General features: G+C 42.8%; 1 protein-coding gene across 4 annotated transcripts in view; it reads right to left on the bottom strand.

Annotated features, from left to right (window-relative positions):
• Window positions 1-382: 382 nt before the first annotated feature.
• LOC116277130 (trafficking protein particle complex subunit 9-like) overlaps window positions 383-15,384 on the bottom strand; it is a 57,636-nt gene continuing 42,634 nt past the window's right edge. The window contains exons 6-9 of one of the 4 annotated variants that reach the window (XM_072955140.1): window positions 9,364-9,455; window positions 4,831-4,905; window positions 3,249-3,462; window positions 383-634 (exon numbers count right to left, since the gene is read on the bottom strand). In XM_072955140.1, the coding sequence (XP_072811241.1) occupies window positions 600-634; window positions 3,249-3,462; window positions 4,831-4,905; window positions 9,364-9,455 (416 nt within the window). In that variant the 3' untranslated portion in view covers window positions 383-599. Of the gene's footprint in view, window positions 635-784; window positions 1,118-3,248; window positions 3,463-4,830; window positions 4,906-5,225; window positions 5,409-8,011; window positions 8,138-9,363; window positions 9,493-15,384 lie in introns of those variants that run through there. The other 3 variants (XM_072955141.1, XR_012067193.1, XR_012067194.1) reach the window with 3 other exon arrangements.

A 15,384-nucleotide genomic window follows, 5' to 3' on the forward strand; every position in this document is an offset into this window, starting at 1 on the left:
TCCTACTGTATTGTGCACAAATTTTGTCCAATTGCTGTCATCCAGCAGGGACCTTAGGTGAGGCACCTAAGCTTCTGTGTTGGTTTCTTCCATAAACCCTTAACTTCCTTGGGAGCCAGGACTGTCTCATTGCCCCAAGGATCCCTAATGCCTAGTGAGATGCCTGATACAGCTGGTACTTAACGAGAACATGGGTCAAATGGAAAAACCTGATCAAAGAAAAGGCCCTCGTTTTTCAGACATGCCTATTGAGTATATAGGGTAAAATGACATGTCTTCTGGGATTTGCTTTCAAATACTTCAACAAAGGACAAATAAAAGAAAAAAGGTCTGAATAATGGAAATATGGAAAGGTTTGTGAATTCCTTAATCTGGGTGATGGGCTTATTGTTCTATACTTATTGATGTATTCTTAAGTTATTTTATAATTTTTATAGCTGAATAGTAAGTATTAATATGTATTAATTGAAATCCTTAGAGCTGACCAAACATACCCCACACACAAAAAATTAATGTCCTACTAGTCTGACTTACAGAAATCCTTTCCCAAAAAGACAGGAAAAAAGGGAAAATCAGATCCGTGCAGCATTTCCACGTTGTCAAAAGACCAAAGACCGACACAAAATAAGAGATTCTAAAAAAGAGAGAGAGGCTGAAATCAATGTCCTGAAAACCTAGCTAAGAATTCTAAACGGCCCAACTTAACTAACCTCAGCACTGAGGCATCAAGAATGGGGCAAATAGAATCTAGTGGATTTTTTTTTAATAAATAAATAATGATCCAGTACCTACTACAGGCAATTATGGTAAGACTGCGTATAAGTTCTAACACCAAATAGTGTACAAATCATAATTTCTAGTTGATTCAAACTGCTTCTTCTAGAAAATTTGAATTTTTTATTCTTAAGACAGATTTGTGGCATATGACCTAGTGATAAAATTCTCAACTTGCTTGTATTCAAAAAGTTCACCAATGTGAGAGTTTATATCATCAACTATTGCTTTTTGGGAAACCCATGTGTCTTTGTCACTCTCTTTCATAAGATTTCCTGTGGAAAATTCAATCCCTCATTCAGGAAATGGCTGAGCAAAAGTTCTGATGGAAAACCTTCATACACTGCAACACAAGAAAATGAAAATGACTGAGCAGTCCGTGAAGCCGGCAGACACACACAGCACACAGCTGTGTTCCAGCCTCGACTTTCTGTAACCAACAGGGAAAATGTGCATTTCTTGAAATAGACATAAACACTTTTCAGGACCTGAGCACACAATTTCCCTTTCAGAGTTTAGTGGGCTTCCATTTAATTCTATGAGAAATGTTTAAAACAACAGAACAACAGCTGAGATAGGGTTTAAAGTAACTTTCATGTCTTAGTGAAAATAAAGCCAGCTGATAGTAATTATTTTTACTTTATTTGATCACACTCTCTCACTTTAGCTCCCCAACCTCCTCCACAAAATGATGGTGAACATCCTCTCCTGGATCAGAAGGCTAAGTAGAAAGTACCAATCACATGGAGGTGTGTTTTTTGTTTTATTTTTCAAAAGAAATATGTTTCATTCATGCGATTTAAAAACTAAGATCAAGAAAAAAACTCTATTCAATAAATGGTAGCCAACACATATCGCCATAGCTGCTCATCAGGTTTGGCCCCACGTTACACACTTTTACATGGACATGTGCCATGTGATGTCATGGGACACGGTGAGTGGGGACAGGGCCTCTGCTCTTACAGGGCACACAGACTGGCGGGGGAGGCGGTGTTCAATCACTGCCCTTTTATTTGTATTTCATGTACTTACAAATTATGGGAAATGCTATTTAAAAAGAACAAAATGAGTCAATGAAAGTGAAAAATACAAGGACTGTATTTAGGCTGAGGGAAGACAGGGAACCTCTTTGAAGAGCTGACACTCCTCTGAGATGAAAAGGACAACTCCGGTGCTGCAGGTGAAGGGCAGGGACACACTGATAAATGGCTGATATCCAGAATGTACCAAAATCTCTTTAAACTCAACAAGAAGAATGAATAACCTGATTAAAAAATGAGCAAAATGCCTGAACACACACCTCATCAAAGAAGAAATCTAGATGCCAAAGAAGTCTATGGAAAGATGCTCAACAGCATCTGTCATCAAGGGGATGCAGACTGAAACAGCGAGGTACCACTGCACACCTGTCAGAACTGCCAAAATGCAGAACACTGACAGCAGCGAATGCTGGTGAGGATGTGGAGTGACAGGAATTCTCATGCATTGTTGGTGGGAATGTAAAATGGCCCAGATACTTTGGAAGACGGTCTGGCAATTTTTCACAAAACTAAATGTACTCCTAACATATGATCCGGCAACTGTGCTCCTTGGTGTTTACTCGACAAAATGGAAACTTATGTCCACACACAAATCTGCATACAGATGTTAATAGCAGCTTTATTCATAATCACCAGAACTCAGAAGCAACTAAGCTGTTCTTCAGTAGGTGAATGGATAAATAAACTGTGGTCCAGCCTGAAAATGGACTATTATTTGGTGCTAAAATGAAATGAGTTTTCAAGGCATGGAAAGACATGGAGGAACCTTAAATGCATATTACTAAGTGAAAGAAGCCAATCTGGGAAGGTTCTGCAACTGTCTGATTCCAACTGTATGGTGTTCTGGGAAAGGCAAAACCACAGAGACTAAAAGATCAGTAGCTGTCAGAGGTTAGAGGGGAAGGGGCAATGAATGATGTGCAGCACTGAGAATTTTTAAGGTCACTAAGACAGACTACTCTGTATGATGCTGTGATAGTGGATACGTGTCATTGTACATCTGCCCAAACCCACAGACTGCACACCACCAAGGGTAAATCTTCGTGTCAAGTGTGGGCTCTGGGTGATGATGACGTGTCAGTGTAGGTTCACCCATTGTCACAAATGCACGCTCTGGTGCAGGTGTCAACAGTGAGGAGGCTGTGGGGACAACTGCAGTTCACACCCCCAATGTGGCCCCAGCCACCGCTGTGAATAAAGCTCTGTGGGTGTGTGGATTGTCCGGCTGCTCTGGCGTCTGAACAGCAGAGCTGAGAAGCTGCACCAGAGACCAGGAGGTTTGCAGACCCTGAAATATTTACTCCCAGGCCCTTGACAGAAAAAGTCTGCTGAGCCCTGTTCTACACGAATCAGAATTCACCCTGATGAGGCAGGACAGCAGGGCCCAAACCAGGCATGGTTAATGGGACTGAAGCAATGTTTTAGTTCCAACACCTTTGCTGAAGTCCTGCAGGTCCAGCGACAGACTGTAGCCAGGAAGCGTCTGCAGGAGGAGTCGGTAGCAGGCCTTCCCGCCAGGCTCCGGGATGCTGGGGGACGCGCACTGCACGGGGGCCACCCGCTTTAAGAAGGCGGACTTGCAGCGGAAGCCGATCAAACCATAGAGCTCGGAGAGGATGCTGCACTGCTGAATTCTCTCCTCGGAACGCTGGAGCACAGGGAGAAAAGCAACAAGCATCTGAACAAAACGTGTAAGTGAAAAAAGGTATGTAAAAATGGTTTTCCCATGAAACAGAGACTGGATAACACAGGAAGGAAGAGGAAGGCTGACTTAGCGCACTGACGGGACCGGATGCAGAAACGCAGGGAAGCAGCGCTGTGCAGACTCTCCAGATCCCCTCTGGGCCCCACCTCTCCGCGTTCAGCCTGTCCTTTTACTAGAAAGGCCCATATTCCCTGAAACAGAGGAATCTGCTACCTAAACATGGGACACAGAGAAGGGAAATAGGAAAAGGAAGGGAAAGTAAAGGAACAACAGTTCATCTAGTCCCTAGGGTTTGGGCGGGACTTTCACCAAACACACAAACTCTCAAAGCACAGAGCGCACAGGGAGAGGCTGACAGAGTGACTGCCACTTCTGCTCCTTAAGCACCAGCTACCTGCCAGCACACGCTGCGCCCATTTCTGAATCATTACAATCACCTCAGAAACTATTACTACCCCTGCAGGACTTCAGCAAACTCGGGGAGGAATTGTTATCATCCTGGAAAAATTCCCATGACCCAGAAGTGTCAGAGCCACCGGCAGACCCTGGACTAAAATGCTCCTCATCACCACGGGCCCTGAGCCTCAGGCTGAGGCCGCGTCAGGTCTGCACGGGCCCAGAGCACGAGTCTGTGGGACAGGGAATGCTCCCACTCGAAGTGCCAGGCCAAGACCCTCAGGAACCTATGAAATGAAACCAAATCCCCAAACTCATTTCCACCCCACTGCCCTGTCCGGGAGGACTGCTCGGCACATCTGTGCTGTCACCTGTGCACAGGCTGAGCAAGGGGCCCAGACAGTCACGTGACGTCCCAGTGGAAGTGGCTCGGAGACCACTTCGTCACAGGACAGTCTCTCCCAGCTTCCAACATTAACTCTCCATTCCATTTCCAACTGGAAAGTAAGCTTAGACTTGTTTTCCTCTCCTAGAAACAAAGAGAGTGGTAACATCAGCAGGAAACTCAAGACAGAGGAAGAGTCTCCTGGCCATCTGGAAGAATAGGCCGCGGAGTGAAGAGAGACAGGAATCAGAAAGACCCGTGTTCCAGTCCGAAGTCTGCACGGCACTCGCTTTGAAAGTTTCCTTATTAATACAGGTGATAAAATCTAATTTTGATTGTTGGGAAAACTAAATGAAATAACGTATGCCATTAGCATAGGTCTAAAATCCTCCATGAGTGTCCCAGAAATGGACGTGATGGTGGTTAGTTACTGTCTGCCAAGTCTTGGGTGCAAAGCCCACATCAGCCAGCCAGAGATGTGCCAGAGAATGCCTCAGCAGCCAGCAGCCTTCTCCAACTTGGGAACTCACAGTATCTGAAGAACAGGCAGTGGTGGATGCTTTGGGACACTCTGGTGGTAGCACTCCAGTGATGACTTTAAAAAGCTGGGGAGAAATTAGGGGACAATACAGTTCAAGTACATGAAACACATTCCATGTCTACCCACATTCATCTCAAGCCATGATGATTCAGAGGGGAAATACATATTCAAACTCACACCAATTTCCCACAGAAGTGCATCCAAATAATTTGGAAGGAATGTAACTTTCTTCTATGGATCACAAAGCGGGGATTACAAGGTTTGTACTGAGAGCCCTACTTGTAAACCATCTGCTAACGTAACTGGGTCCACTATCAGTCATCATCATTAAAAGAGAAGGATGGAAAAGAACAAAGCCAAGCTCATATGTTCCATCGTTTGTTGGTTTACGATGTCACAGAGGAGACAAACAGGTCAACAAGGAACCACTCTGCCGTGATCACGGAGCCGGGGAACGGGATGGGCGGCAAGATGTATGACGCAGCCGCAGTTGTGCCCGCGCTTCTAGGCAGGTACCCAAAGTCACCTCGACAAGGTGTCAAACGTTTGTGCCCACGTCCTCATCACCTGACATGTATTAAAGAGAAATGAAAACGTATAAACTGCCAATACCCTTGGTGGATACACCGTCCAAAGAGCAAAGTCACAGTTTGACAACTGGCCATCTCGGTTCCCTGGGATTCATTCATGGAGAACCTTCAAAACCACTCCTGTCCTCAAGAAGTGCTGCCTACTTGCCCTATCTTTGGCTCAGCGATGGAGCTCGTTCACGTGGACTTTAACACCTGCACAGATTTGACTGTCTTTCCTCAGTTTCACATGTCCATTCTGAAGAGGCCTGAGTTAAGTCGATCCTCCATAAGATCAATTCCTGATGAGTGACAACTCATCGAGCCTGCAATTAAAAGCCAACTGAACAGGACTTTCCTCAGCTAAAAATGTCACCCACCCTTCACTGCTTTCTTAATCTCCTCTCCTGGCTAATTGCAACAGACTAACACCTCCCTCCACCCAGCTCCCCAAATATGTCACTGCGTCTCCCCAAACAGAAAGTAAGGTCCATAAAAGAGGAGACAACTCCATAGTCACCTCTGAATTCCTAGCATATAGTAATGTCAATAAATAGAACTATTATTATGGCTTCTTTCCTTTAAAACCTTTCTGGTTATTTAAATGAGACCTTGGAAGAGAGGTGTTTGGGTCCAGTATCTTGATCCAGGAAACTCTGGAGGCCTTTTTCGGAATGGCTGTCCACTGACTCATTCAAAACACAACTTCTCATTCCGGGAGGGGCTGTGAATTTCTGTCAGGAGTTTGTGGTCACTCTCATGCCAGAACAGTTTTAAACTAAATCCTTACTTTGGATTTGTTATTTTTCCCCTCTTCCAACAAAATTGACTTTCCTTACTTTCTTGCCTTGAGGAATTTTTTTTCTTTCTTTCTAATTCACCCTTTAGTAAAGCAGGCTTCTCAGGATGGGCTTCGCCTTACATAGGATCAGCCATCCAACTCCCAGTGTGAGAGGCCTGGGGCTAAACTCCTGCCTTCCTGTCAGGGCAACTGAAAGTCAGTTAAGGAGCCAACAGGCACCACAAGGCTTCTAAGGCTCGTGTATCTCCCAGAATCCCTGCTTTCTGGTTTGTCTTGGTTTCTGAGGATTTCCCCTCACTTTCTTGACAATTAGCTATGCAGCTTGAAAGATGAGGAAGGAATGTTTTATTTCTTAATCAGCATTTTAAGGAACTTGTGTAATGAAGGTTTTCATGAGTTTCTAGAACCATCCAGAAAACACACAAGATATTTTCTAAATTTAGTTATCATGTGCATTTTTTGTTTTCCTTTGTTTTCTTAACTGCTAACAGATATTTTTTAATTAAAAAAAAATAAGGCCCCAAATAGGATAGAACCTGGAAGGGGCAAACAAAATTAGAGGACAAAGACAGACAAATGATAAGTACTCTACAAAGTTAATAGAATACAGACACTATGGATTAGATCAGCAATTCTCAGTAACATATAATTGAAACATTACCATGAGGTAAAACGTCTCTCCTGTCAGGAGATGGCCAACAGAAAATAGAATTAAAACAACAAACTTAAATTCTAAGTCTGGCGAGGTACAGAAGGCTACCAGCTAAATGTGTCTTCTTCTGGAAAAGAGGGAGGCTCACCAGCTCTTTACAGTGGAGCCTGAGCCCAGGAGAGGGCGATGAAGTGAGCTCTGTAAGTACCCAATTAGCAAACTGAGTGATGAATAAACAGACATGAGCTTTGATGACAGAGATGATACTACTCTTCACTTGTCCTTAAAGTATGTTTCACATTCAGTGATCAATACCTCAGGGTCCTCAGTGATTGAGATTATAGGGAAATGCACAGCCCAGGCCCAGACCTCCTCTGTGAGCCCGTGACACTGCACTTAGATGTCTCAAGGGCACACCCAACTCTACCTGCAATGAGCTGACTTCACAGTGCTCCTCCCATAGCCGTCCTGCCCAGGGCCCCTGGTCGGGGGCAAGGTCTCCCTATCCCTCATAGCTCAGGCCCATCACTCACAGATGTGACTGTAGCCCCCTTCATGGCCCACTGAGTCCCACCGCCCACACCTGTTCTACCAGGTACTCACTGGCACTCACTCAGCACTGACTCTGTGCTGGGGACCACGAGGCACACTGTGCACATGTTATCTCACTGGATCTCCACAGCAGTCCTGGGAAGTCTGTACATCACTGCTTCAATTGATTAGATAAATTGTTTCACTTCCTTGAGTGCAGCATCCAAGGTGACATGGCTACTGAGCCACAAACATGGGACTGAAAACCACTTGAAGATTGAACACTGCTACACCTTGCAGCCACCCTACTTTGACTCATCACATCACCTCCTGCCGAGCCTTCTAAATGTTTCCAAGCATTCTAAACAATAGTGATCTACGAGAGCACTGCACTCCCCTACTTAAAATCTGTCAATGACGGTCCCCTGCCCTTAAGAGAAAGCCCCACTGGGCCTGAGCACAGCCCAACAGCCTGGCATCCTTGTTCCCTGTGCAGCCACGCCGCCTCACCCACCACGCAGCTCTTCACATGCCATATCCAGGACAAGGATGCTGACTCCGTACAACCCGGGGCTCGTCTCACTCGAACAATGATCACCCTCTTCAGTGGTCACCCTCTTCACTGCTGACCCTCAGAAAAATGTTTTCTCAGGATGAATCAATATCTTTTTCCTTACAGCTTGCAGTCATTGATAATGAGCTCCCACCAAAAGAGAGAAGACCTAATCCTCAGTCTCCTTATCTGTAAAGTGCAAATAAGAAGGAAATATGTGTGGTTTTAAGAGAAATAATATTCATGTGAGGCTGAGAGACAATTCCCAACAAACAGTAAGCACTCAATATGTGCTTACTTAATATTAATAAGAATAGATTCCATTCCAGCAACATTAAATCAATGTTTTATGGCTTTGTCCAACAGACTACAGACAAAGTGTTGGACGAACCCCTTTGAGCAGATCAGCACAAGCGTACTGGGAGAGGTAAGCGCTGACTCCAGTTACAGCTGCAGCCACCCAGCACTACGGGGCGGGGGCAGTTTGCTCAAACTCTTACATGTTGTTTGAGCATTTAGTTGTAGTTATTGAATAAATACAAGTGTTCTATAGTCAAAGCTCCTGAAACATGAATCTTCAAAGATTGACACAAAATAGGTTTCAAGTACAACTCTCTCACAAGAAATCATTTGAAAATGATAGCCTTAGATCCTCTGCACATCTAAAGGGCATTTTCTTACTGTATCTGACTATGTACAATGAAACGACTGGTTAAAAAAATTAAGATGAAACCATCCTGAATAAGCTCTCAGTATCATCTGCACAAAGCCCCGTTCAAGGGTCTCATTTCTCACTTCCACATATGTGTTCAGGTAGCTTAAACTGGGCCTTGGTTTCTTAAATCATGGGGGAGGGAAGAGATGTGGATAGATTTATGTAGCAAATATAAACCTAGGGTATTTGTTGTGTAGGAATCCTAGAAATAAACAAATTGATATATAGTCCCACACTTAAGAAGCTCAGCCTTTCCATTTACAACAGGATTAAAAATAAAATGAGAGATACATTTAACAAAAATTTACAAGGTTTGTACATTGAATATTTTGAAGTATCGCCGGAAATAAATTTAAAAGATCTACATATATGGAAGACATCCCATGTTGTTGGAATGGTAGACAATATTGTTAAAAATGTTAAGACTCCCTAAAGTGATCTACAAATTCAGTGGAATCCCTATCAAAATTCCAGCTGACTTCTTTGCAAAAATTGAAAAACTGATCCCAAAATTCATATGGAACTGCAAGGGACACAGGTTAGCCAAAACAATCTTGAAAAAGAAGAGCAAAGGTGGAGAACTCACTTTAAAGTTTACTAGACAAATCTATAATACTCAAGTCATTTTGGTACTGGCATAAGTTTGGATACATAAATCTATGAGACAGAATAAAAAATCCAGGGGGGGGGGGAAACTTACATTTACAGTCAGTTTTCCACAATGATGCCAACAACACTCCATTGAAAGAATTGTCTGTCTATTCAACAAATGGTGCAGGGACACCTGGGTATCTGCAGGCAAAAGAATGAATCTGGAATCTGGACCCCCCTGTAGTATATAACAAATAAAAATTAATTCAAAATGGATTACAGACAGAAACGTAAAAACTAAACCTATAAACTTTCTAAAAGAAGACATAGTATAAATATTTGTGGTCTTAGGATAGGCTATGGTTTCCTAGATACAATACCAAGAGCACAAGTGATAAAAAAAAAAAAAACAGATAAACTGGACTTCAACAAAATTAAAACATTTTTGTTATAAAGGACATCATCAAGAAAGTGAAATGAAAGTGGAAGGCGGTAGCTCAAGTGATAGAGTGCGTGCTTGGCAAAAAAAAATAAAATAAACTAACAAATCTAATTACCGCCCCTATTAAGAAATTGTTTAAAAATATAAAAAATGTAAAGTGAAACGACAATCTGTAGAATAGGAGAAAAACTTGGCAAAGCATGTTTTGAATAAAAGGCTAGTATCCAGGATATATAACAAATGCTTACAACTGAACAATACAGAGAAAATCGACCCAATTTTTAAATTTGCCAAGGATTTAAATAGATGCACACATGACCAATAAGCATATGAAAAGATGCTCAGCATCACTAGCTAAATCAAAATCAAAATGATATCTCATTTTACACCCACTAGGATGGTTATAATCAAAACATGGACAATAAAAGGTGTCGGTCAGGCGGCAGAGAAATGGGAACGCTCATATGCAGCCATTGGAAAGGGAAAATGGTACAGCTTCTTTGGAAAAGTCTGGTGTTTCCTCAAAAGTTTAGGGTTATCATATGGCTCAGCAATTCCACTCGTACATATAGAGTCATCCCTCAGTATCCTCAGGGGGTTGGTTTCAGGAACCCCCCACCCTGGATACCATAATCCAAGGATGTTCGACTCCCTTTACAATCAGCCATCTGGATCCATGAAGTGGAAACTACAGATATGGCGGGCCAACTGTACAGCCAAAAGAATGAAAATATTCTCACAAAAACTTGCACATCAATTTTCATAGCAGTATCATTCAGAGTAGCCAAAGTTACAAACAATATCCATCCATCAATGAATGGATAAACAAAATGATCAAGAATAGTCCCACAAACTTTTGGTCATTGAAACTTTGACAAAGGAGGTGAAAACATACAATGGAGTAAAGACAGCCTCTTCAGCAAATAGTGTAGGGAAAACAGGACAGCTGCATGTAAATCAATGAAGTTAGACTACTCCCTCACTGCATACACAATAATAAATTCAAAATGGCTTAAAGACTTAAACATGTAGACAAGACAGTATAAACCTCTTAGAAGTAAACATAGGCAAAACATCTGACATACATCTCAGCAGTGTTCTCCTAGAGCACTCTACTCAAGCAATAGAAATACAAGCAAAAATATACAAGTGGGATCTAATTAAACTTAGAAGTTTTGCACAGCAAAGGAAACAACAAGCAAAACAAAAAGACAACTTATGTAATGGGAGTAAATATTTGCAATAAATGAGACTGACAAGGGCTTAATTCCCAGAATATATAAACAGCTTTTACACTTGATAAGAAAGAAAAATAAACAATTCAATCCAAAAATGGGCAGAAGACCTAAACAAACTTTTTTCCAATGAAAACATACAAATGGCCAATAGGCACATGAAAAAATGCTCAATATCATTATCAGAGAAATGCAAACCAAAAGTACAATCAAGTATCATCTCACACCAGGCAGAACAGTCATCATTCAGAAGTTCACAAACCTGAAATGCTTGAGAGGCTGTGAAGAAAATTGAATGTGCTGGGAATGCAGTTTTGTGGAGCCACTGTGGAAAACAGTATGGAGATTCCCCAAGAGACAAAAAATTGACTTCTCATATGACCCAGCATTCCCACTCCTGGGCATATATCCAGAAGGAACCCTAATTCAAAAAGACCCCTGTCCACCAATGTTCACAGCAACACTATTTACAATAGCCAAGACATGGAAACAACCTTAATGTGCACTGACAGATGACTGCATAAAGAGGTTGTAGTATATTTATACCATAGACTACTACTCAGCCATAAAAAAATAATAAAATAATGTCATTTGCAGCAACATGAATGGACCTGGAGAATGCCATTCTAAGAGAAGTAAGCCAGAAAGAGAAAGAAAAATACCATATGAGATCGCTCATATGTAGAATCTAAACAAAACAAAACAAAACAAAAAAAGACAAACTTATCTACAGAACATAAACAGACACAGAGACATAGAAAGCAAACTATGGTTACCAGAGGGGAGAGGGTGTGGGAAGGGATAAATTGGGAGTTCAAGATTTGCAGATACTGACTATGTATAGAATAGACAGCAACTTTATACTGTATAGCACAGGAAAATATATTTAATATCTTATAGTAACTTATGTTGAAAAAGAGTATGAAAATGAATACATGTGTGTTACTATATAACTGAAGTGTTGTGCTGTAAAGAAGAAACTGATGCAACATTATAAACTGACTAGACTTCAATGAAACTATTTTTAAATAGACCAAAAACAAAAAAGAAGAAAAATGATATTATTAAACCAACAGAAAAAATTACTGTTTCAGTCTACAACATGGATGAACCTTTAAACAGTATGCTAAAATAAGCCAGACACAAAAGGACAAATACTGCCCTTTAAGTGAATTGTATCTAAGTGTTCATTGTACTACCCCTGTAAGTTTTCTAGAGGCTTGAATTCTATCAAAATAAAAATAAAGTGTATTATTCATCAAAAACATAAATCGATTCCTCACAGGAAGGCTTTAAATATTAAATGAAGAAATACATGTAAAGCAACTGGAACAACACTTTGCATGTCCACAGTCACTGATGTCACTGCCACTCAGAGGGTGGTGCCAGCGATAATGAGAGCTGCCTCCACTCATTCCCATGCAGACAGGAGTGAGGGCCTGGGCTCTGACAGGCAGGGTGACCATGAAACTGGGTCAGACACAGCCACTCCCCAGACTTGGCGTTACCCAACTTTCTTATACAAACTGCTACATGTAACGTAAACACGCTAGAGGGATGTATCTTACAACACAGGGAATACAGCCATTCTTTTACAATAACTATAAATGGAGCATCTATTGTACACCTGAAACTTATATCATATTGTAAATCAGCTATACCTTTATAAAAAGTTAAAAAATAATTTTAAAATGTTATCACTTTAATATTCCATTCAGTTTTTAAGTAACTACTAAACAGCTTAGGATATATAAAAGCATTTAAGTGTGATAATTTTGTTTACATATTTATTTACTTTCAGCTTCCTGCTAAAAGAGAAATTAAACAATTTTTTAAACACAGCTTAACAACCATAACAACAAAAAGACAAAATGAGAGTGAAGAGAAAATGGACATTCAATACTTAAATGAATCCAGGGGGAGGCAAAGTCATAAAAATGGATGCCATGAAGTCAGGGTAAGTGTTAAATGCTGACTAGAAATTCAGCTGTAAGATTCTTGGCAGCTAAAGCAAAAAGAAAAAGATGATGGGGCGGGTGGTAGAGCTCAGTGGTAGAGCGTGTGCTAAGCGTGCACGGGGTCCTGGGTTGAAGCCCCAGGGCCTTCACTAACAGATAAATACACCTAAATACCTACCCCCCAAAAGAGCCCCAAAGAAAAGAAAAAGAGAAATTTCTTTCCAAAAACACCTGATATTAAATTTAGATTAAATACTTAGAAAAAAAGAAAAATAGAAAAAGATGTGTGACAGAAGCCATAATTTCCATGAGATAAATCTGCGGTGGCTGCTAGCAGGTCCCCATGTCCCACGTGGGAAAATCTGAAACATCCTTCTCACCACTCAATCATCCTCAGCCCACCCCACCCCACGCCCTGTTAAATGCAGGAGCACAGGCAGGACCAGGCCTTTGCTCTCTCTGTGTCATCACAGTGAGACAGGATGGAAGGGGGCAGAGCACAGCCATTCAACGGAGGCCACAGTAATTAACATCAAAATGGTGAAGGATTCAACCCCAATAGGCCTTGAGGCTCAGGATGAAGAGATTTAACTTCTAGCAGATCTTGAGCTTCATTATACACCCTTTGTAACAGTAACATGGTGAATAACACGCCCCCAGGCACCATGGCAGTCCCAAGGCTAGCCACAAAAGGTCAAAGTGTGGGAAATGGCCAACTCCCTGGGAAACCCAGCCCCTTGCCCTTAGGCAGGTCCTTCTACTTATTAGCATATGAAACCACCGAGCCCATGAAAACCAGCAACACAGCTCCGCCTCTCGGTCACCCCTCTCTCTCCCTCTTCGGAGAAGTCCCACACTCTGTCCGTGGTGTGTGTACCTACTTTTAATACGAGCATCCAACCCCCACACCTCATGGCCTTTCTCTTGCCTTTCAATATATCTCTCTGAATAAATCTACCTTTACTCAACAGTGGCTTTCTCTTCAATTCTTTCCTGCACGAAGGCAAGGACCCACATCTGGCGGGGCACGTCCCAGAGGCTCAAGCAAAGCCTGGGAAACAGCCCTTCTTATGCCCTACGATTTTTTCTTGTATCAACAGGACTGGGTTGTGAAGGGAGCTCTGAGGCCCCAGCTAAGGGACAGAAGCAGCCCCGAAGGCTCGAATTTGTGGGCAGGCCCTCCACCAGCAGGGGCCCTGGGTTCGGCCAGGTTCTCAGTGGTTCTCTGTTGTGCTGACTCCCCAGCCAGGAGCGTATTCCCTAGGCCTGTCCCCACAAAACCCTTCTCCAAAATACAAGCACATCATGTCACAGTCCTCTTGTTCAAGCAGGAAATGTTCAGCCCACGTTTTCCTTCCCTAGTGAAAACCTAACTGTCCCAGCTCCCATCCCACCATTTCTTTCTTTGTGAGAACTCTGCACTCCCCACACACCATCCTGAACGCAGGATCCTTGCTGGCTGGGACCAGAGATGTTTCAGTCTCACACAGCCTGCATCCTTTCACTTTCCCCTTGCTACCTTAAAAAAGCCTTTCCTGAGTCTCCCACCCCTCTGATTCTGAACTTCACAAAGTGCGGAGGTTACAGTCACTATGTGCCTACCTCCCAGGCTTTGGCTAGGTTACCTTCGCAAGATCTTCATTAAGGAGCTGCATCAAGAAGTTTAAAGGGGCTAGTCTCACATCTGAGTGGAGGAGCCTGCATAAAATTTAAATGACCTTGAAGAGAGAGTGAACCAGGGACAGAGAGGTCGCAGGTCTTAGTCAAAAGTGCCATGAGGCAAAATGTTCTTCAAAGGCTCAGAGTGGCTTCTGAACACGGAGTCAGCAGGGAGGAGGTGCCAGGCAGTGAGTGGGGTGGGTGACATAGGGTACGCTCCCCCAGCTGGGGAAGTATTGGATTTGATTCTAGTTTTCCAAACAATTTCTTACTACCTTTTTCACTAATTGTCACATAACATTTCCTACTAATTAAAAAAAAATCAATGTCAGTCATTTGGGCCACTTGGGAGAAGCTACACAATGCCATTCACAGGGCTGGGACATGACAGCCACACCAGTCTAGGTGGAAAGACCAGTGGGGGTATTTCCATGGTGATCACGGGCATGCAGCAAACTCCCCAGCTTCAATGACCTCATCTCAAAGGTGGGGCCAATAAAACTACCAAGCAAAATGCGTGATGATTATGGCCGACATCTGCTTACTAGGTAAGTGCCCGTGACAGCTGCCGCTTAATGGGGAATGAGTATGATCAACGAGGCCCGGTCTACCTGGTCACACGCGCCCTGCCTCCCTGCCTTGGGGCAGCAGCAGAGCTTGTTTAGCTGAGACGAACGCCCCCAGAGCAGCCCCGACGGGAAAGCTCCCAGCTCTGCACGGCGAGGAGTGTTCCTTTCCTTCTCAGAGCTGATCACAGTTTGCAGTCGTCCGTTTTTACGTTTATCCCTTTAGTACCTGTCTCCTCTCCGGAGTTTTTGCTCAAGCAGCACAGGGCC

The sequence above is a fragment of the Vicugna pacos genome, chromosome 35 (genome assembly GCF_048564905.1).
Source record: "Vicugna pacos chromosome 35, VicPac4, whole genome shotgun sequence".
NCBI classification, from domain to species: Eukaryota; Metazoa; Chordata; class Mammalia; order Artiodactyla; family Camelidae; genus Vicugna; species Vicugna pacos.